Source organism: Mauremys mutica, chromosome 2, assembly GCF_020497125.1.
Source record: "Mauremys mutica isolate MM-2020 ecotype Southern chromosome 2, ASM2049712v1, whole genome shotgun sequence".
In the NCBI taxonomy this organism is placed as follows: domain Eukaryota; kingdom Metazoa; phylum Chordata; order Testudines; family Geoemydidae; genus Mauremys; species Mauremys mutica.
This window is the reverse complement of record NC_059073.1, coordinates 235,091,247-235,114,286: the sequence shown is the minus strand read 5'-3', so window position 1 is coordinate 235,114,286 and position 23,040 is coordinate 235,091,247. Positions and strand designations below refer to the sequence as shown.

The window sequence follows — 23,040 nt, the reverse complement described above, 5'->3', positions numbered from 1 at the left end:
CATCATCAGACATTTATTTTAGGACTCTGTCTCAGCACGCTCTCTTTTCAGAGTAGCATTTGATGGCTGAGACAGTGCAGATAATGTCAGTGGGTATGTAAAGCCAATTAGAAGACTAACATGGTAAAACAAAGTATAAAAAGACGAGCAAGGGGGGACAGGAGTGGAAGGGGCAGGGCGGACCTGGAACAGAAGGACAGAGCAGCTATAACAGCTGTCTTTGTGAAAAAACATAACTAAGGGAGACAGAAGAGAAGCAGAAATGAATCAGAAAGGGGCAGGTGAGGTGAGTAGCAAAGAGCGCAGCTGAGGAGGAGTGGAAAGTATTGCGAAGAGGGAAAGATCAGAGAGTATTGGGGAGCAAAGCAAGGGCCAGGAGAGTGGCAGAGGTGTATTAGGGAAGCAGGGTGGGAGAGGATCACCCTGAAGAACAGAGAACCTTAGCTGGTATCTGGCTGCCTCTGTCAGCTGAAAGGGATTTAAGTGGGTGGGTTTTTCCTTTTTTTCATTTGTAGTGCTGCTGTGTTTCATGGGTAGTTCAATTTGCTTCATTTTAGATATTTAGATATCCCTTTATTGCCTCTTATCAGAGGAGGCTTGTTAGCCACAGCTCACCTTTGTCCAGACTGTTGGCGTGTATTATGATCATGCCATCCAGTAACTTGAGAGGATGAATGCCAGATCTACAGTTAAGCACTTGGTTATTGGTATAACCTACACTCAACTTTTAATTGTCCCAAACCTGTGTTTTAAGAAAACCACAGTAATTACAAGAGGTTTTAGTTTGAGGCAGGTTTTGAAACTGCATTTAAAGAAAAAAATCACTACAAATAAAATAGTACAGCTAAGTGACCCCTTTAAAAATAAACCTCCGAGTTTAATGCCAGCTCTCCTGTGGTGAAATGAAACAAGAAATTCAGGCCGATGGAGAGTAACTGGATTTTGGGATTGGTTTAGGGTTCAGCATTTAGGCAGCATCTACAGGTGAAGAGAGAAAACAAGCTTTCTCCCCACCTCTAGAGTGAAATCCTGGCCCCACTGGAGCACATAGGAGTTTGAAACCAAAGGCAAATTGGGCCAGGATTTTACACCTATTGTTTAAAAAGTCTCACACTGCATTTTGGGGCTGGGTGGGGGGAAGGACTGGCGACATCCCAAAGCTTCATTCTCATTAGTTACTAGAATCTCTGGATGCAACTAGGCAATGGTTATTACATATCACCATGTTCAGTGGGACTGAAAGTGTAATCAAATAACTTCATTTGGACTAACAGAGGACTTACAATCACTCTTCTGCACAACCCACATCGATTTTCAGTAAACTCCTTTTTGCTCTATTTTTGAATTATGTATTTAAAAAACTCAGCTATTTGACTGATCCTATCAGCAGGATTTCACCAGACCCGCACTCAGTTCTTCTTCATCTTACTTCCTGTGCAAGGGCTAGAAATACCCAGAAAAGACACAAACTAAAATAGATGAAGATTAGTGGAGTGGTAAATGATGATGAGAATAGGGCAGTCATGCAGAGCAATCTAGATCACTTGGTAAACTGGGCCCATACAAATAAAACCTTTAATACAACCAAATACAAAGTTATAATCTAGGAACAAGGACTGTGGGCCATATCTACAGAATGAGGGCCTTTATTATTGAAAGCTGTGACTATGAAAATGGTCTAGGAATCATAATAGAAAAGAAACTGAACATGAGCTCCCAGTGGGATGCTATGGCAAAAGGGGCTAATGTGATCCTTGGATGTATAAACAGGGGAGTAGAGAGCAGGAGTGTGTGTGTTTGGGGGGAGGTGTTTGCCTCTGCATATGGCACTGGTGAGATCAATAGTGGAATACTTCATACAATTCTGATCACGTTTTTAAAAGGATGTTGAAAAATTGGAGAGGGTGCAGAAAAGAGCCACAAAAAGGATTCCAGGGCTGGAGAAAATGCCTTAAAGTGAGAGAGACCTAAGGAGCTCAATCTGTTTCGTTTATCAAAAAGAAGATTGAGAGGCATCTTGATTTACAGTGTTATAATTATTCTGATTAAGAGAAAATACTGGTACTGTAGGGCTCTTTAATCAGGTGGAGAAAGGTTATAACAATAATCCAATGGCTGGAAGCTGAAGGAGAAACGTTTAAATTGTAAATAAGGCACATGTTTTTAACAGTGAAGGTGATTAACCATTGGAAAAAAACTACCAAGGGAATTTGGTGGATGTCTTCAAATCAAGACTGGGTGTCTTTCTGGAAGATATGTTTGACTAAAGCCTAAACAAGTTAGTGGGCTCAATAATGGGTATCTGAGTGAAGCTTAATGGCCTGCGATTATACAGCAACTCAGAGTAGATGATCTAATGATCCCTCTGGCCTTAAACTATGAATCTATGAACAAAGTGTGCTGCTGAGAAAAGCAAATGACTTGCTTTACTCAACAGCATCCTCTCCAGCTGTAGGAGTCTCACTGGAAGGGTGCTGGCCATAGCGTGGTGTAGCGAGGAAGAGAAAAGGAGCTTAAAGTTGAGAGAGACTCGGGAGAAATGGAGAGCGTCAGAGTAGAAGTCAAGTTGGTTCTGGTGGGTTTTTAAAAATATTTTACAACAAAAACTCAAATTGATAAACATTAACATGCAGCCTGGCAAAAAGAGAGAACCCGAAGTAGAGATGCTGAGATTTAAATGCCATATATTGGGTGTATAGGGCTAACACTTCGTTATAAAACTTTGATTGTGGCTGAAATAATGCTTTAATGAAATAAACAAAGTGTGTTCTCTGAGGTATTAGCCCAATCTGTCTAATCTTAGTATGCCACATAATCTCCACATCCCACAACTCACTGTATTTTCATATATCAACTAGAAACATAAAATAAGGGGATCCACAATTAACCTCGCTTTCCTCAAACAAACAAAAAAACCCTTCCCACTCCTTTGAAGTTCTTCTGCTGTGCTATCTTGCACTGTAGTGCTCGAGGCTTGGTACTAAACTGTGCACTTTGTTTAAGAAAATTTGCCATTCTATCCCTGGAGGTGCTATATCTTGCATAAGATATAGTGAAATCCAACATAATATGACATAATGGCAGCTTGAAATATCTTTCTTTCCTGGCTCCCAATACTAACAATGGGTAGGTTTCCCTCCCTGCTTTGATAACTGCCTAAATTACACAATCAAGAGATTCAGTAGCATCAGTCATTTCTGCTATTGCTTAGTGCATTTTCGGCTAACGGAACTTGTTGGCGAAAGCTGAGATCTGTAGTCAGAAGGTAGAATAGCTGGTTTAGTAATGACTAGTTTAGAAAAGCAATAAATAGCCTTCCTTATTCAGACAAAAGTCTTCTTAACTCCAGTAGTGACCCAGAGCGGATACAAGATTGTCTGAGCTCTTGTATGCACAAAAGCCAATATGCCGAGGTCTAAAATAAAGTGATTTCCTTGTTGCATCGGAAGTAAAAAAAGACTTTGCCTTTGTATCTAGTTTATAACAAAATACAAACTCCTCCCTCCCCCAATTCTCATTAGGAATATTGAATATTCCTGATTCAGAACTTGGTAATCTTGGTTATTGGCTTGTTGCTATTTTATACTTCCTAGTGATCAGCAGTTAAATAAAAAATTGAAAGTATCAACTAGTTTTACATAAAGAAGGCCAAACTAGCAATAATAATTTTCTTTGCCTATATCTCTGAATGGGCTTATACTGAAAAATGCAATGTAGCATTAAAAAAAGGAGAGAGATAAATGAATGGCAGAATAAATAATTTATGCTAATGAAATTACTGCAATTAGTAGTTCCACAATGACCCTTTTAAAAGCCACAGCTGTTAATGTCAGGAAGTGCTGTCACTGCTGACCTTATCATAAGAGAAAGTGACAAATTGAAAATGCAGGGAAGACCAATCATCAAAGAGGTCTGTTCGGGAACGATTAGAGTTTTCTGAAAAACAGTGTGAATTACAACCAGCTGCTCTCTGGCTCGGCATATCTCCCATGCTGTGCCATTTTGTTAAGCTTGATAACAATAGTTATTTTGCCCCATTGAGACAAGTTGTCTCAGGCCACTTGCAGCTCTACCGGAACCCACTTCTTCCCTCACTGATTTACAAATGAAACTGTTGTTAAAGAGTGCTTTTCAGGACTGCTGAGTAGAGACCTCTCATAAGCATCATGATTGGGTAGGGGCCAGTTACTCTGTAAGAAGGTTGCCCTTGGCTAGGATGGATATCTGTACTGCAATGTTTGTGTGTATAATAGACATTTAAAAGTAAAAGACTGGAACAGATTTCTGCTTGTGACCAAATGTGCATAAAATATCTTTGTTCGTTTCCTTGATTTAAGAAACAGATTTCCGTATTATGTTTTATATTAGCTGGGTTATGCTACCTTTGTTCCAACAAAGGATGTGTGGAGACTCTTATTTATTGTTTTAAAGACAATTTATTTAAACTTTCTATATATGCAGTCATTCTGTATTTGGTTCCTGCTTCTGATTTCTGTTATCGCAGTCACAGGTGAAACTGTTTTTTTTTTTAAGCTAGCTTTTAAAGCCACAAAATATAATGAGGCTTCTCACTGAGAAAAATTGTAAGTCTGTCTACACCAACCTGATTGTAATATTAATGATGTAGGTTTGAAACGTTTAACTGCATCAGCAACCACTCATGAGCAATTTTCCAAAAGATCTCTAAGCATTATTGACAATGCTTTGGTAAATTATGTGTGACTTTCCTAAGAGTTGGTGTAGCTCATTTAATTCATATTAATTGATTTTTAGGCTTCCCTTGATTAATTGAACTGGGTTCGTCTTGTACAGAATGCAATAAATAATCATTAAAATGAGGGAGATGTGACTCCACAGATTATAAAGTTAAGTACATTAGAAGTCATAGAGGACAAAATGGAAAAATAAAGTTTAACCCAAGAAGTACTTTCCCAAGATCAAAGTTCTACAGAATATATATGCATACATGCTAGTGACTCTAATATTCTTAGACTTGTATTTTTTTTAAAAAAAGCCCAAAACATTTCTCATAGAAAATGAGCTTTTCATTCCAAGCTTTATCCAGTGAACAGTGCTCCAGATCAAAGCCCCAGGGTAGCATATTTTATCTGTTGGGAATTCTGGAATAAAAATAATTTAAAGACATGCACTTGGAACGCTCCTTGTCCTGTCCCTTCCTGTCCACCTCACTTAACTCAAGTGGATGAAGACAGAGTTTCACTTTTGTCGATATTTTGTGCTTAGCATGGGACTACATGAGTAAATATTATCCCTTTCAAGAGCTTTAAATATGCTTTGCCTGCTTTTAATGATCATGTAGTATATTGGAAGAGGTTATACATTCTAAAGGATCATAAAGTAGGATTGTCAGATAAAAACTATAGGAAAGAAGTTATGAAGAAATGCTCCATTGGAGCACAATATACATACATCAGCAGCTCTCAAACAGTGGGTCGGGACCGCAAAGTGTGTTGCAACCCCATTTTAATGGGGTTGCCAGGGCTAGATTAGACTTGCTCGGGCCTGGGACCAAAGCCTGAGGGTTCAGCCCTGGGCATCAGGACTCAGGTTACAGGCCCCCTGCCTGGGGCTGAAGTCCTTGGGCTTTGGCTTTTTCCCCCCCTCCCACTCACCGGGGGCTCAGGCTGGGTCAGGCTTCAGACCCCCCCTCCTACGATCGCCTAGTAATTTTTATTGCCCAAAGGGGGTCGCGGTGCAGTGAAGTTTGAGAACCTCTGGCATACACTAAGTAATGGATTAAATGCCTGACCCAATACTCATTGAAGTCAATAGAAAGACTCCCTTTGACTTCAAATGGCATTAGATTGGGCCCAATCCTGTTCTTTTGAAGTCAATGGTGGTATCACCTATTGAATTCAAGTAGGAACTGGATTGGGGATTATGATATATGTGGGATTCTGTGGAGATCAGTGGAACCAGAGCAAGACCGTCGTGCACACTTTTTACTTGACCTGAAAATGATTTTTCAATCAAGAATTCTAGAAGTGAAATATCAAATTCCTAGCACATTAACTCTACACTTAATAGTACAATGGTGATTAATTATAGATCTTACCATTTTTAGCCTTCTGTTGGTGTTTTTTAAAAATAACTCAGATCAGGGATGCCAGAATGGGGAGCCCGGGAGGCCATGGCCCCGTCACTTTTTACCGGCTGTAAGGGTGAGCAACGGCAGAAGGGGTGGAGAGGAGCGAGTGGGGGATGGGGTCTTGGAGGAGAAGAGGCGGCACGGGACGGGGCCTTGGAGAGAAAGGGTGGCGCGAGCCAGGGGCTCACGGAGCAGTAGTAGAGTAGGGCAGGGCCTTGGGGGGAAGGGGCGGAGTCTCAAATATATGGTGAAATTATACATAGTACTCAACTGCTGTGGCAGTGAAAGTCTTGTGAGTACTGAGAGAGAATTATTCTAAATTGTAAGAAGCTGGGGAGACAGTTTGATTATTTGAATTCTTTGTTTAGTGTACTGAAAGTGTTATGCTTTTGAAATAGAGTTTGAAAATTATTATTGCTGGCGATCCTTCCTTGGATGTGTAACTTCTCCTGAGGTATATAACTGTATTTAACCTTTGAAATATTCCTTTGCCCTGGCATTTCAATTTGTTTCTGGTCCTTTGATGTTTTCAGCCACATGTTCAGGATTCCATTTGCCTTTTTATGGCCTATGCTCACACCAGTGTCAATGAGATGAGTGCAAAATATTATCAGAATGAGAGGCGGTACAATTACACCACTCCAAAAAGTTTCCTGGCGCAAATCTCACTTTATAAGATCCTGCTGGAGAAGAAATACAAGGAGGTGTCCAAGCGCATGGAACATCTGGTGAATGGCATTCAGAAGTTAAAAACAACAGCTTCACAGGTAAATTATCACATGTGAGGAAAGACCTACTCTTGTCGTTCTCTCTCCTCTAAGGAATGCATATTTTTTTCAATCTGACCCAGGCAAAATTTGGTAATCTTGTATTGAAACGTCTTTGCACCTTTTTGGTAGGCTGCTGAGTTCTGGCACTGCTGGTTCAGTGCTGTACTAGGGCTTTGAAACTGGATTTTATCTTATGTATTGCCTTTCAAACTCCAGGTACCTGTAGATATCTGTCAAAGAAATGGGTTACTATCTTAACATTTGAACTAGATTGTGGCTCAAAGTCAGAGCTTACCCTGGCGGGGTGAGAAGGGCTCCAGAAATTTTTTTAAGAGGCTCAGAGCGCATACTACAGTAGCAGCAGGGCCACCCTGGGAGAAGGTACAGATATGCTCCTGTCTATGATAGCTGGCTGGCTGATGGGGAAGGGAGGATTAGAGGGGTGAAGCCATCACTTCTTCCCGTCTCTTTTTAGGAGGCTAATGCTAGCTAGCTGTAAGCAGTGCCTGTGTTCCCCACCAAAGTGACTCATCTCTGCACAGGGATACCAGGAGTGGAAAGCTCTTTGGATCCTCTTTTCCCCTCTCAGCCTCAGAAAAAGGCTCATGGCTGGCAATTTGCCTTGCTAAAACTACAAAGTCTCTGTGTTTGTCGATCTATAAGGAACATTTAAACATTCAGTTGCAGTGTTTACACAGCACTGCAACTTTGTGCTAGTGCATGAGAACCAGGGGGACAGACTTTACTTTTTTCACATTCCCTCAGCTTGGACAATAGGAAAAAACAGCCAACATTAAAGACTTTTAGTACTGTATTAACGGTCAGCTTTAGGATACCACATGGTGCTCATGAAACAATGCCTCAAGAGGGTTAAGTGGGAAGATTCCCAGGGTTCTAACAGAGGCAAAGGTGGTGAGAGGTTGTGTAATAGGTTTTTTGTTGGGCTTCAGAATTTCACCTTAACATTTTCCAGCAAACAAACAGAAGAGCCATCAGACATTCTGCTGGCTTTGAGGTTTAAAGCCGCTAGTACTGATTGGCACCTGTCCATATCAGGTTATAGTGAATCTCTTCTGATTTGATACAGAATCAGATCATGGCCAACAACCAGATACAGTGCTTGGATGAGTAAGAAAAACCAAAGAATAAAATATATTTAAAGCCCTTCCATTATGCATGGAAAAATACTGTTGTTGGATATTTTTATGTGGTTGACTAGCATGTCAAGCAATAAATTGCTCTTTCAACAAACAGGTAGCCTTTGTTAAACAAAACCTGATTTTTTTTAATGGAAACCCTTCGGCAAATCTCCATTAAAATTATCTGTGAAAGGCTCTTCAGAGTGATTAATGAGCATTTTCCAACATGTCCTGTTGCTGCTGTTTATACACTTGCATCTATGTCAGGGCTCGCAGGACCTTGTTGAGCTGCTTACAGATCACAGTTTGGGCACATCAGAGGAGCTGTTGAGGTTTTGGTGGGTGTGGTTTGATTGTTTTGTATAATTTGTTAGTTCATTTAGAAAGCAACAAACTTCTTCCCTGAGCCACAGAAATGGGGCTGTAACATGGAAACAAATCATAACAAGTAAAGATGAAAAATAAGGGATGGATACTATTTTGCTTTGAAATGGAACGGAAAACAAAGTTAAGTACAAGTTATATCCCCCTTCAGGAAATGTACATGTTCAAGAAGTGTGCCTGATTAATGACTACTCCAAAACATTTCTTCTCTGTTGCGCTGTAGGTAGAAGACCTGAAATCCAAACTAGCCTCTCAAGAGGCAGAACTACAACTGAGAAATCAAGATGCTGAAGCTTTGATTACTAAGATAGGGCTTCAGACTGAGAAAGTGAGCCAGGAAAGAGCCACTGCTGATGCAGAGGAGCGAAAGGTCAGTCTAATTCCACCATTTAGGGTTGTTGAGCTATATTTAACACAAAATAAACCTTTGTAGGTGAACAGTTTTGAACAGCTTCCTCTCTAGGGAGCATGAAGTCTAAAGAATTATTATACTTGTACATGTAACTGCATTTCAGGCCATGATTATCATTTGACCTTTCTTTACATTATGCATTTTCTCAACCTTTTAGCTCTTTTAATGATATGAAAGAACAATAAATACTGAGTTCATTCAAGCATATAATGGAAATGGATCTTCAGAATCAGGCCTATTTGTAATACAGTAATGGTCACAGAGTCTTCTCTGAGAACTTTAGGTTTCTAAAAGCTTTGTGGTTTTAGTTAAATTGAACAACTCAATTGATATCAAAGTTCATTCCATTGCCTTACATTTATTTCCAAATTTTGAATCCTAAAATCCTTCTATGGGATGTATATGTAGGGTGACCATATGTCCTATTTTGGCCAGGACAGTCTCTTTCTTTTTTTTTTTTTTAAGTCCTCTCTGAGTCATCCCGACTTTTTTGGGGAAAGTGGGCATTTGTCCTGTTTGCTCTTGCCAACTGATCAAATTTGCAAGAGCAAATGGGAAAAATGCCCACCTTTGTCAAAAAAGTGTGAGCAGCGATGCCAGCCCCGTGCAGGGCTCGGATGGGGGGCAGGCAGGGCTTGACCAAGCAGCAACACCAGCCCCAGATGGTGGGGAGGTGTTGGGCGAGCAGCTCATGCCAGCCTCATGCACCAGGGTTGGGGGCGCTCGGGCTAGCCCCACGCAGTGTCCCATTTTCCCTTTTGGAAATATGGTCACCCTATGTGTAAGCAGTTCAGAATCTGCATTATTTTTCTCTGCTCTGCTCAGCATATAGAATTATCTATCAATTTTATTATTAAAAAGATAGAGAAACTAGACTCAAATTCAGGGTTTTATCCTGAACCAAAATGTTTAAACCACTAAATGAAGCATCCTATTTTTGCACTAAAAATACAGTGAATATATCTTTATGCTATAGTAGCCATTGATCTCTTTAAGTCTTCCTACCCTAATGGACTTCTGCAAGCTTGGCATTTGCTATGAAAACTGAGGTAGCAAGTCTATGTAGCAAGAACTATGATTCTATGATACAAGGGTTACTATTAGGTGCACTTTATTTTTTTTAATGCAAATTTTTGAGCCTCATTCTGCTTTCGTGTAAAGATGGTGTTTTTTTGTTTTGCCACTGATACAAATAGAAACTGTATCGGACCCTTTTTGTATCTCTCCAGCTTATGCTAATTATGGACTTTAACCTTTGCAAATCAAATTTTATACAAGAATTTAAAAGATTTGCCATAAATGTTAAAATCAAAATAGTGTCATTAAACTTGCACAGATTGGATTGCTCAGGAAAAGCTCCCAATTTTTTCAATCATCTTTCAGTGGACTTTTTATTGCATCTGTTCTGCATGTTTCTGATAGATTTAGGATTGAGGAATTTCCTTACCACAATTCAAATTACTTCATTAAGCAATTAGGTACAACACTTAGTGTGATTATCGTGGGATAATCACACCCCAGGCCATTTTTTTCCAGGCTCGAGGCATAGCCTTATGACTATAACAATTACCACATTCCCTTTAGTTGTCTTATTGCTCTTCTAAAACGTATTAATTGGGATGAAAGTATCTGTGTGTGTGTTACACTAATCCCAAGATACTTTAAAAAGCTGCAAATGGTCTATAAAGATTAATCTGCACCTGTAATTTTTTATAAAAAGTGATAAGCAAATGAGAATTCAAGCAGTTTATAAATATTTTTCAAACCATGGAATGTTGGCAATTGGTCACACTTATTTTAATTACTTTAGTTTAAAACCTTTAGAGTGCGGAAGTGTTACGGGGTCCCCAGAGTGCAGCCTGGCCTGTGGAACCACTGAGCCTCTCCAAACTCACCAACCTGAGGTATCCCTCACACTTTGATGCTGATGTCAAGCTACAAACATCTAATAGGCACTGAACTTACACAGACATCCACAGGCAGGGACACACCTGTGATACATGAATGATCTCTCAGCCACTCATGAACTATCAATAGGGAGGTTCCTCCAGCCCCCCATCCTGGCACCCCAGAACTGTACCATCTTGCACTGGGTCAGAACCCTCGCCAGTGCAAGTTCATTACCTACTTTGCCACTCCTTTGTGGAAAAGTGGACATGCACCAGCCTTTGTAACCTAAGCAGATTTCTCAAGCACTTTAGACAACTCACTGGTAAGGATAAAACATCAAAATGAGTTTATTAACTACAGAAAGATAGATTTTAAGGATTATAAGTGGTAGGCATAAAGGTCAGAGATAAACTAAACATTTAGGATTAAGGTAACTAAGCAAGTCTTGAATCAAACAGCTTTGACAGATGATACAACCAGGTTACAGTTCCTCTATACACAGACTGGACTCTCTTTCTAGCCTGGGACCAAATTTCCCCAGTTCAAAGCCTTTGCCTTCCAGATGAGTTTCCAGGTGTTGACATGAGGAGCAGCGAAGAGAGGGCAAGTGATCATGTCACTTCCCCTCTTTTTTTATTTTTTTTTCCAGTTTGCTGGAAAGATCCTTGCTGTTATGATGGGATCAGGCACTCCCCATTGGTCAAGCAGTCTCCATTTCATACGTGACTTCTCTAAGGAGTCTCTGGGACAGTGGATTCTTTTCTTTGAGTGTTGATGAGACGCTGTCTGGCTACTGATGGCCACTCCTTTGTTGTAACTGAAAGGCTGGTTTTGGGTGTTCCCAACCTCACAACATATTTCAGTAACAATACTTCCTAACTTCAGATACAATGACAGAACATTAATATCCCATTGGATTGTATGTACAACAGATCAAGACTTTTAAAACGATACCTCAGAAGGTATATTTTGCACAAAACATATCATAAACATATCACCATGGTGAATATGGGGGTTCCAGGGTGCTACTGGTACAGAATAGCACAGGAAGCTAATGGTGTAGGGATTTTGTAAGTTTTTAAAGCATTTACTAGATGCATGCTGCCTTTTGCTGTTCCTGTCTATAGAGGAGAGGGGAGGGATGGGGTGGTAGGATCACTTCAGAATCACCCAGAGAGGAAGGATGAGTCTGGATGGGACCAGACCTATGGTGTAAGCTGGAGTTTGTACAGGAGTCAAGAGAGTCTGCTTATAGGTGTCACTTCTTTTGATCTTGTAAACAGTGGCAGCAGCACTGCAGCTACTCTGTGGGCAGCTGCAGTCACTCTAACACATCAGAGCAGCTGTACAGCTATAGATGCATCGTGCTATGTCTTGCTTTCTAATAAGGAACCTGCCCCCTTCAAAGCAGAAAACAACACTGTCACACTAGTACAGAGTAGTATAGGTATTGTGGATGCTGGAATTACATTGGGTAAGCATGGGGAGTGAGGCTGGAACCACTCTGGCTCCCCCCACCAACTAAAACAATGGTTTTTGTTTGTGTGCTGCACTTGGATCATCATGTTCACTAGTCCAACTATTTTTACGTGTGATTGTACATTTTATTTCCAGCTTTCCCAGCAATTCAGATATTGCTCAGGAGCTCTTATCTGTAGGCACTTCTGCCCTGAACTGGACTACCAAAATGTTGGAGATCAGTATTAAAAGTCCTACCTCCACTTGGAGGAGTGGATTGATTGAAATCACCTTTCTGTCTCCCATTCCCTTACTTTTTTTCTTAAAATCAATACGTATAGCTTCTTTGCTGCCTCCAGCCACCAAGAAGCAAAGAGTAGTAGCACAATAAACAAGAACAAAGAAGAGGAAATGAGGGAAATCAGAAAATGGAAATAAAACTAAAGAATAAGCTTGTGTGATATTTTAATTGTCTGTTCTGTTTAATGGAAGGTACTGCATCATATTCAAACCACTGCATGGTACTGTTTATGATGCAGGAGAGTTCAGCTGGTACACGTTCTTACCATTTTTAAATGGTGCCACATATGTTGTATGCAGCGTTGTTGTGGTCATGTTGGTCCCAGGATATTAGAAAGACAAAGTGAGTGGGGTAATATCATTTATTAGACCAATTTATTGAAGAGCTCTGTGCACCTCAAAAGCTTGTCTCTCTCACGAACAGAAGCCGGTCCAATAAAAGATATTATCTTACCCACCTTGTCTTGCCACAGCTGTCGGGCTGATCTGCTGACTTGTATCTTCCCATATTAGTGCAGCTTGTCTAATACAGAATTTGTATTTTTCCCATATATAGTAGTATCAGTAGCTTAGGCTAGCAGGCTTGCAGCACATGGAGAGAAAGTGTGAACAAAGGAAGAGCTGAAAACTATACACAGTACTTAATTTTAAAGTATGCTATGTCTGTGATGCAAACCGACGAATGCTGGGAAATTCAACCTGTAACTCCCACCAACTCAATCCTGAACTCATGTTGTTTTGGAAGTGGGGAAAGGCAGGAGGGATTGAGTTTCCTGATTTAGCAATGTGTGCCTTAATCTGAGTTTATTCCTAGTTTGTTGTTTTCTTGTTTCGTATGTGTATCTATGTATTCTAAATACACACACACACACAGAGCTGCCAGCCCAGATTATTGTACAAATAACTACTGTAGCTAAGGTAATAATTGGAGATATACCAATCTCCTAGAACTGGAAGGGACCTCGAAAGGTCATCGAGTCCAGCCCCCTTCCTTCACTAGCAGGACCAATTTTTGCCCCAGATCCCTAAGTGGCCTCCTCAAGGATTGAACTCACAACCCTGGGTTTAGCAGGCCAACGCTCAAACCACTGAGCTATTCCTCCCCCCTATTCATAGTAAAAGTTCTTGGGGAGACTTTTTACTACCAATACACTGTAGCATCTATCCAAGTATTAATATCCCAGTCACTGTAATATTTTTCTTTCTCTGTAATTAGACTTTATTCAAGCAAGACCTAACAGGAAATGTGTGCGTGAGAAGCTATTTCACATGAGTTGTGAGATACAAGGCTAAAGACCAAACTAAGTACAACTGACTTCAGCCCCAGGCAGCATATCCTTAAAAACATAAGTACAGTAACCTCCCAAATATGCAAGTGTAAGTGATACAGACAGGGCCGCCCAGAGGATTCCGGGGGCCCGGGGTCTTCGGCGGCGGGGGGCCCTTCCGTTCCGGGACCCGCCGCCGAAGTGCCCCGAAGACCCGCGGCGGGAGCCCCCCACCACCGAATTACCGCCGAAGTGGGACCCGCCGCTGAAGTGCAGCCCGGTCTTCGGCGGTAATTCGGCGGGGGGGGGGGTCCCCCCCCCGGGGCGTCGGGGCACTTCGGTGGCGGGTCCCGGAACGGAAGGGACCCCCCGCCGCCGAAGACCGGGCTGCGCTTCGGCGGGGGTCCCGCTTCCCCCCCGCCCCGGCCCCAGCCTCTTACCCCCGGCTCCCTCCTCGCCCGGAGTCTCAGCGCCTCGCCGGAACAGCCGCAGCGTGCCTCCGGCGGGGCCTGAGCTCTGTCCCGCTCAGAGCCGCGTGGTGAGGGGGTGGGGCTGGGAGCTCCCCGCCGAGCGGAGGCAGCCGAGCTCAGCCTGGAGCTCCCAGCCCCGCCCTCTGACCACGCGGCTCTGAGCGGGGCGGGGCTCAGGGGCCCCGGCGGAGACTCGGCGCTTGATGCGCTGAGGCTCCAGGAGAGGGGCGGAGGCGGGAGCCTCCGCTGTTCTCTTGGGGGCCCCTGCGGGGCCCGGGGCAAATTGCCCCCTTTGCCCCCCCCCCTCTGGGCGGCCCTGGATACAGAAATCCTGTACTAAGGGCTTGTCTATATGAGAAATTTGCAGTGATATAACCCAAATCGGTTTTTAAACTGATATAGTTCAGCCATTGCACAAGAATGTGTGAATGCTCTTATTTCAGTTTTAAGAGTGGCTTAATTTGGTTTAGGTTAAGCCTTTCCTAATAGACTTCAGACAAACTGATATAAAACTCTCTTAAACCAAAATAAGAGTGCCCACAAGGAATCTGTATTGATTTAACTATATCTGTTTAAATTCACACCTGAAATTAAACCAGTGCTAATACTAGGGGAGCCCATTGCACTATGTCAGGTTACTCATGGGGTCTCCTTAGAATCCCTGGATATGTGAATGGCAGCGGAGACCATCAGTAAGTGTCAGAACAAGAGAAGTCTCACCTATATAGTAGGTAAGACATAAAATGGGACAACCCTACAGCTAGAGAGAGAGAAGCTGTGCTGCCCAGCTACACAGAGACTTCTGGGAGAGAAGCCTGCAGGCACTTCCCAGATGGTGAAGGTTGGGGATGGGAAGAGTGGGGGCTGTGGTAAACACCTTCCCCCTGCAGGTAGCAGCAACAGCAGGAAGCCAGGCAGAGGCTGGGCAACTTGTTCCTCCAGCGTGAGGTTCAGTCACTGCAGGGAGCCAGGCAGCTTGCTCCCCTACTGAGCCAGGAAAGAGAAGCATTAGGAGCACAGGGAGACACTGGAGAATGAGCCACCCACTCCCTGTTCAGAGGAGAAGTAGCCCCTGCAGAGGGTTAGGCTATGTCTACGTAAGTAAGTCAACGTATGCTACATAGCTGGAGTCAACATACCTTACATTGAGTTACCGCGGTGGGGGGTTGGCAGGAGACAATCTCCCGTTGATTTATCTTACACTTCTCGTTGGGGGTAGAGTACAGGGGTGGACTGGCGAGCGATCTACAGTCGATTTGGTGGGTCTTTACTAGACCTGCTAAATCAACCGCCGGTGGCTCGATCTCAGCATGTCGATCTCAGCTGTAGTGTGGACCTGCCCTTAGAGACTGAGCTTCCTGTTCCCCGACAAAACCTGCAGAGGCAGGATCCCTACTGCTGCAGCAGCTGGTGTGGGAGCTAAGAGAGTGAGAAGATCTGGTGTTCTGCTGGAGAGCAGGGGAATCCTGATATCACAGGGGTAACTTGGAATATACCTCTGCTACTCCCAAGGAACAATGGGGCCTGCTGAAATTCGAAGAGCTAGCTGCACCAAAGAGCCCCGGCTAAACCAGGATTCCTAGCCAACATCTCACTTACACCAGGTTATCTACTCAAGGACCTGGATTCTCCAGGAAGCTTAAAATGTATTTTGAGGGCTCAGAATAACCTAGTGTGGAAGAATCTGATAGGTTCAGACTTGGATGAAGCCAGACTGTATGAGACCAGACCAGTGGAGTAACCCTGAGCTTGTAGGGAGCCAAGACAGACCTCTTATCGGCCAGGGCTCAAATAATTCAACCCGCATAGTAGGTGTCTGATAGTCAAGCAGGAGTTCTGTGGTCACCGGGGAGACACGGGGGTGGTACTTGTGCAAGTGACTGTCCCACAGCATCTAGAAGGGAAAATTATTGGCGGCCTGGGCTATTTTTGATGGTCATGTTTGTTTCTGAAATTTGTTCTTTGCTTTGGGGTAGGTGTGATGATTCTCGGGGCATTCAGGACTGTGAGTCACTTTGTTGCCACCTGCCTGCGGTGCAAAGAAGCCTTGCCTATGCCAGCTGGGTGTTAACGCCCTGACAGAATCAGCCTGTCAGCTGCTCAAACACTCTTCTCTAAGCTACACCAGCCCTGCCAGTTGAAAATAGCTGCACTCCAGGCCCTAAGTCCATTCAAAGTGTCCCCCTGTGATGTTTAGCCCCTGATCACTGGATGCCCACAGAAATCCCAGATCCTCCATTTCCAAAGGAATGGTGTACCCTAGTTTTGCCTTAGAACACCACCCTTACATCACATGCAGCATTTGAGTTTGGTTATAATAAATCAAAGAGAAATTTATTTAAGAAAAAAAGAGATTCATATAGAAACCAGGGGGAACAAACAGTTACATATAAAACAAAACCATAAAACATGAACTAGGGCCTACACTTATTGACAGTTACCTTTCCTAGCTAATAAAGCAGATTCTCACCCCCAATGTTCAGTCTTTTGTAGCACTCACTAGCCCCAAGAAGCCAGGACCCAATCTTTCATGAAGCATTTCTGCTCCTCAGAGAATGGATCCAGAGTATTTTTCTCCATCCTGTTGATATATTGAATCAGTCTGTTGCCTTTATTCACAGACAGGGTGACTCCTTTGTTGTCATATCTTTCCTTTCCACTTCCAGCTGGCTTCAATGTTTATAGTTTGTTTTCTGTTGGCTTCTTTGGATTGTTGCAATGGAGGACAACAGAGCAACACATTACATATTTGGCTAGCCTGTGCAGGGTGACAACACCTTCCAACTTGAGTGGGCCTCTGCTGAGACATATGCTTCTCCAGTGACTCATTTTCACTCCAAGACCATAAGAGCATAATTTTCAGTATAGTGACATTACTCCTTAAATAGCACCATACCCACATCTCATAATGGTTATGGGTATCAATAAGATACACACTTTGAGTAGAGATCTCACATGCTATCTTTTATGGATAGATAAATCTTTAGGGAGGGGAGGAGGGATAGATCAGTGGTTTGAGCATTGGCCTGCTAAACCCAGGGTTATGAGTTCAATCCTTGAGGGGGGCTACTTAAGGATCTGGGGCAAAAATTGGTCTTGCTAGTGAAGGTGGGGGCTGGACTTGATGACCTTTCAAGGTCTCTTCCAGTTCTAGGAGATTGGTATATCTCCTATTAAAAAAAAAAAAATACCATGAAAGCAATTTATTAGGTATAGTGAGTTTGTCAGGACTGAGACAGGAGTTGCAGTGAACCAGTTGGCACCAATGGCATTTCTGTGTCACAGTATGGCCAGGCCTCTCCTACCCTCTCTCCAAACTCTCCACTTTCCATCATGCAAACCAAGCAGAAGCTCAGCACTCCTCGCTTATCTATCACCACCCTAGTTTTAAATCCCCAATTTCAGAGGGCAGCAGTGCGCAAAATTACCCTTTTCAACCTGCCCCCAATCAATCTTTCATCTACCGAAGGACAGTTTTCCAGAGATCATTTCCCTGAATCAGTCCCCTCCCTCTATTCCCCTCTTCTCCCACATGGCAGAGATGGTCAAACTGAGTAGATAGGCCATGAGGTGCTCCCATGTCTAAGGAAACTGTATCATGAGGCAAAGACTAGGCGCTCTCCCACAATCTCTCACAGCTCAGGGGCCCTCACTTGGCCAGGAAAAGGGACTCAGACAGGACAGTGTTTAAGACCTCCGGGCTTACCCAGCACCATCCAAGACTCTTCCAGAGAAACCTCTGCAAGGTTGTTGGTACTACACAAATCAAACCATCCTCACTGATCAAGAACCATTCAGGCTGGCTCTTTGGGACTTCCAGGATGCCCTGAGAAAGGAGCACAACAATGTGATGACTCTTCTGTATATAAATGGGCAAAGAGTGTTGTCCTTGCCCTCTACACAACAGGAAGAATATGGGGAAACCACATGGGCACAACTGGATTCCAAATAATGGTATTTATTAACTATATACAAAAACACAAGACTTCTCTAGCTACTTATGGATGCTGTTGCTCTACCAGGCTTCTGAATGTCTTCAGAACAGAAGACAGGGAGGCCTACTTGAGGGCTCCCAAATTATTTAAAGGGATAGTACCCAATTCCTATACAATGTGAGGTGGGGACAAGAAACTCAAGCGTATTTGCTGAAGTGGGACAGATTGTCTCCTGGGCAGAAGGCCACCCCAGGCTGCATCAGAGTGATTTACATAAGAGGGATGCTGAACACAAAAGCAGGCTGTCTAAGCTATCAGCAGAGAGACTACATGGAATGCTCCCTAAACCTAGAACTATTACAGTTGATTTCCAGTACCCCAGGCTATCTCCAGGGAGATCTATTTGCATACAATCAAAATGCAAAGGTGAAACTCTTGTTTACCTGAGAAGAAGACCACACCTCACTGGACACTCTGACTCAGATCTGTTTTGGCTCTGTGCTTTCCCTGCCCTTCTGCTAGGAAGGGTCACTCAGAAGGTGAAAAAAGAGGAAATCATGGAAGAAAGCCATGGTACTGAGAACTGTTTCTAGGCAGTCTCCCACCTGACAGGATCTCCTGTCCTTTAGCCAGGTCCTGATTTTAGAGTGTGACAGCTTGACTAGCTTAGATAACCCACAATAATAGACTATCTTAGCATCCCACAGGCCTTCCACCCTCTTAGCCTACACAAGAATTTGGACAAAATTCTACTGACATCAGGCTAGAAAGACAACTCCAGGAAACTAGTCATCCTAGCTCTTCCGGATGTCTTGCAAGATGGCCTAAACTTGGGCCAAAGACCTCCTACCATTATATCTCATGTCTCAGCACTAAATAGTGTTATAAACACAGGCTCTTCCGTGTCTCTGGTAGATCACCCAATGGTAGTCAGGCTCTTTAGGGGAGCATGTCTACCAAAACTAGCAGTCAGACCTGCCTTTTCCTACCTGGGATCTTCCCACAATTCTGTAGGCTCTCATGAACCAGTCAAACAGATGGCATCTAAGTCCCTGCATTTCATTTCCATACAGTCATGGTTCTTGATCACTGTCATATCAGAAAAGTCTGAAGCCTCTGCTCTTACTACATCTTCCATAACAGTCATTTTTCATACTACTGAATCATTTGTTACCAAGATAAACTCTTCTTTCCACACATCACAGAAAATTGTTCTTCCTTTGCTTTTCCCAAAGCCTCTACACCTGTATGAAAGAGTAGTTCAGTTTTACCCTAGGAATTGATTTGTTCTGCTATCTGTTCATTTCTTTCACCCTAAATGTCTGGGCCTGAAAGCTCCTCCATCACCAGACATCAAACCAATCCCAAGGGGATCAGTGCCCATTCAACATTCTTGATGGCAGTATCCTGGGTAGAAAGGGAGTCAACCATTGAGGAAGATCTGCCTCTTCCTGCCTCTCCTCCTTTGGCAATATTTGTGTGAGTTGTCATGCCAATAAAGTCTCACTGAATTGAATTGAAATTGTGTAAAGCTGCTATGTAGTCATTCCCAACAAAACTGTTTTTACAGAGTGCTGTTGAGTTTGCCTTCATTCTTCTACAGAAGGAAAATTCCTAGTGGAAAGTGCTCCAAGCCATGGTACCTAAATAACTTAATTATACTATTTTTAGTTTCCTCATTCTACAGATGTTGGAGGCCTCTCATACTTGTCCATGAGGCTCTAAGAAAGAGCCATGACCCTTCCACTTTCACTCCAGATGAGTGCTTCCACAATTGTAATGAAACACTAAATTTTTACTAGTAGATTAAAAATAAAACTTTTGTAACAGTGGCACTTTATTCAGCCACATTTATTATACACTTCTGGAATGTGAGCAGGAGGAGTGTGTTCAAGGTGTGGAGCCTCATGGACAAGTCTGAGCTGCCTATGATATTTGCAGGAAGCGAATAGCAATCCAAATGTCTTCAAATGGCAAAGAGGCCATATCCAGAAAGGAAATGATCAGGTAACAAATTTTGCAGTGTATTTCCAGAGTGGTTTCAGGATAAGAGTAATTGCTCTGTGTAGGTGGTAATTTAGCCACTGGTATACAAGTTCTCCCTTACAAAGTGCCTTGTAGCTGTTCTGAAATGGCTTTTTAAATGCATGTTTATTTAATTAGTGGGTATTATTAAAATAGAGCTGACACTATTAAGTTATCAGAAAGCTTAATTTATTTCCACAGTACAAAAGCAATGTCATAAACCAGAAGCTCTGGGCAAATTTCTATTTTTTAAAATTCATGCTGTTTTTCAATTACACAATTACAAAATCCCAAAGTGGTCTAAATGTCTATTTTCTTACCTGATGTATTAATACAATCAAAACCAATTTTAAAAGAAAAAATATATTCCAAGAATAAAACACATTCACCAAATTTAAGCCTGGTATACATTTTTTATTTTATATTTAGTTATAAAATTGTCAGTTTCCATCATAATCGTTTACACTATCAGAGTGTTTAGCTATGACCCTGACCAGAGTATATTGTGATTACATAACTGGGCAAATGATAGCATAATTTAACTTTTTTTTTGTCATGATGCCAGATAAATCTGTCTGAGATCCACAAATGTGGCAATTTTTCTGCCATTTTCTAGCTCCTCCATTTGTCTGCTCACTATTTTGCGTGTATTCTTGATATCAATGTGGTTTTCCCCTCAAAGAATTTCAGTGGGTATCCTCCATCTTCTTCCATGTTTCTGCTCAGAAAAGGATAGAACAGCAAGAGGGAGCAACTTCATGATTTAGGACAGCAAGGATGAAAGGAATGTGGCACTCTGAACTCTTTATCAGAAGTAATGGGGTTTATGCTTTGTCTGGATGCAGTGGTCTGCAAGAAGAGGAGCCTGCAATAGTGGTCTCCCTATAAGCCTGGGGTTGTAAGTCACCTGCCCTGTGGAACTTTAACTTTGCAGAGCTCAGTCACAGCTGGAGATCTGACCCATTGTCTCTTTCTTGGGATCATTGTATGTTGGGAGATTTTTTTGGTTCGCATGATAGGAGCATAGGATTTGCCACACAGTGCCTAATGTAAGAAAGGTTACTATTTACTATATATTGCTTGCATACCCAGACACTAAGAAAAAGATCTGTCTGCAGCTTAAGCAGCTCTGACTGTATGTGGAGAATTAGGTCTCAGGTTAAACTCTTAAGATTCTTTGTTTGAATAGGTAGTGGCAATCCAAACAGAAGTATCTCTGAAGCAGAGAGAATGTGAAGATGACCTGGTGAAAGCTGAACCTGCTCTAGTGGCTGCTACAGCAGCTTTAAATACACTTAATAAGGTAAGAACCAGGCAGTTTAATGGCTGTGAGGAACTTCTTTTAAAGGATTTTAATAAGCTATGTATGGCTCAGCCCATTGGTCTTGTTGCTGTACTGATCAATGAAAGACCAGGAATGAGCTTGTTCCCCCACCTCCCTAGGCTGGCAGCCCCTGGGAATTTTGTAGAAGCAGCATAATTAGTATGAAGGAGCACCTTGAACCTCTTGAGCTCTGGCTGATTGGAAGCATCACTGTGACATAGGATCTGCTGTGTGTGTATGCGGGACAGGGGGAAGAAGTGCATGTGTCCAGAAGAAAACTGACAAAATAGTATGATGTGTATAGATTATTTTACCTACTGTTATTGAAAGTAGTAGCACTACAGTATGGTACAAATGTATAGGTTATTTTACTGTGATTTGTTTCACTGATGATAAAGTCAAATCGCATCAAATAATCTATATTAAATATAATATCGACTGCAACAAGAATAATTAGTTGATTTGGGTTCAAGTCCAATAGGAAATTTGCATGAAAAAATGGCTTTTGCACTTTACGCTGTAGAAAATTGTATATGTATAAAGAATCCATACAGAACATTGCTTGTTTGTTTTAGTACTCCTGGACAGCGATGGCTTCCTTTAACTATCATGCAGGTAGTTGCAGCTCCACTTACTATATGAAGTAATGACCAATGGGATCACAAGCAACCAAGAGTCATCAAAGAGTACAGCTGTGCATTCTTAATCTCTTAATCAGAATGATTCTGCTGTACCTCTGCTGCACCAGCAATTGCATTATTTCTCTGTAAACATCTCTCACTTTGCAGATGGCTAACTCTATGTTTGGCAGCTTTCTGCTGATTTTTTGTGTGATTGCTTTTCAGGTTAATCTCACTGAATTGAAAGCCTTCCCCAACCCACCGATCGCAGTAACAAATGTTACTGCTGCAGTCATGGTATTACTGGCTTATAAAGGCAAAGTGCCCAAAGACCGAAGTTGGAAAGCTGCTAAAGTCTTCATGGGAAAGGTACTGGACAGTGGGAAATCATCTGTTGGCTATGTGTGATGGGTGAGAGGAGGGCTAGTTAATTAAATATTACAGTCAAGGGTAGTTTTGAGTCAAATGTAATATCACTTCCTTACAGACTTAATTGAAAGAGCTGTATGTCACATTGTTATAAATCATGTCTCCCCGTGGCTTCAGTGGCATATTGAAGTCAACATGAGCATCAGCTGGGAGTTACTCATTATTTGCAAAACTGAGCACAGTCAAGTATAAGAGAGAAAATTGTATATATGTTTTTACCTGATATTAGACAATTTCCCAAATTAATTGCAAAAAGTGACTCGGGCGGTTGGGGTTTTTTGAGGGGGTGTGATGGGAGGGATTCTGTAAATGAATGACTCCTGTGAAGATGTGCTTCAGGCCACACTTTTTTTTTTTTCAAATTTGTATTCACTTACTGTTCAGTGCAATCTCCAAAAACAAACTAAATGCAGAGTGCCAATTTTGCTTTTATATTTTAAGGTCATGAAGCAGGAGTTAACTTGTGATCTGGAATGTTCTCTGCAGTGTAAATGGATTGGGTACATT

The 23,040-nt window shown here is 42.3% G+C and overlaps 1 protein-coding gene across 1 annotated transcript in view; it reads left to right on the top strand.

The window, feature by feature from the left end:
• DNAH11 (dynein axonemal heavy chain 11) overlaps positions 1–23,040 on the top strand; it is a 305,959-nt gene that overhangs the window by 200,895 nt on the left and 82,024 nt on the right. The window contains exons 56-59 of the mRNA XM_045004937.1: positions 6,643–6,876; positions 8,626–8,772; positions 21,350–21,463; positions 22,330–22,473. Coding sequence (XP_044860872.1) covers positions 6,643–6,876; positions 8,626–8,772; positions 21,350–21,463; positions 22,330–22,473 — 639 coding nt within the window. The remainder of the gene's footprint in view (positions 1–6,642; positions 6,877–8,625; positions 8,773–21,349; positions 21,464–22,329; positions 22,474–23,040) is intronic.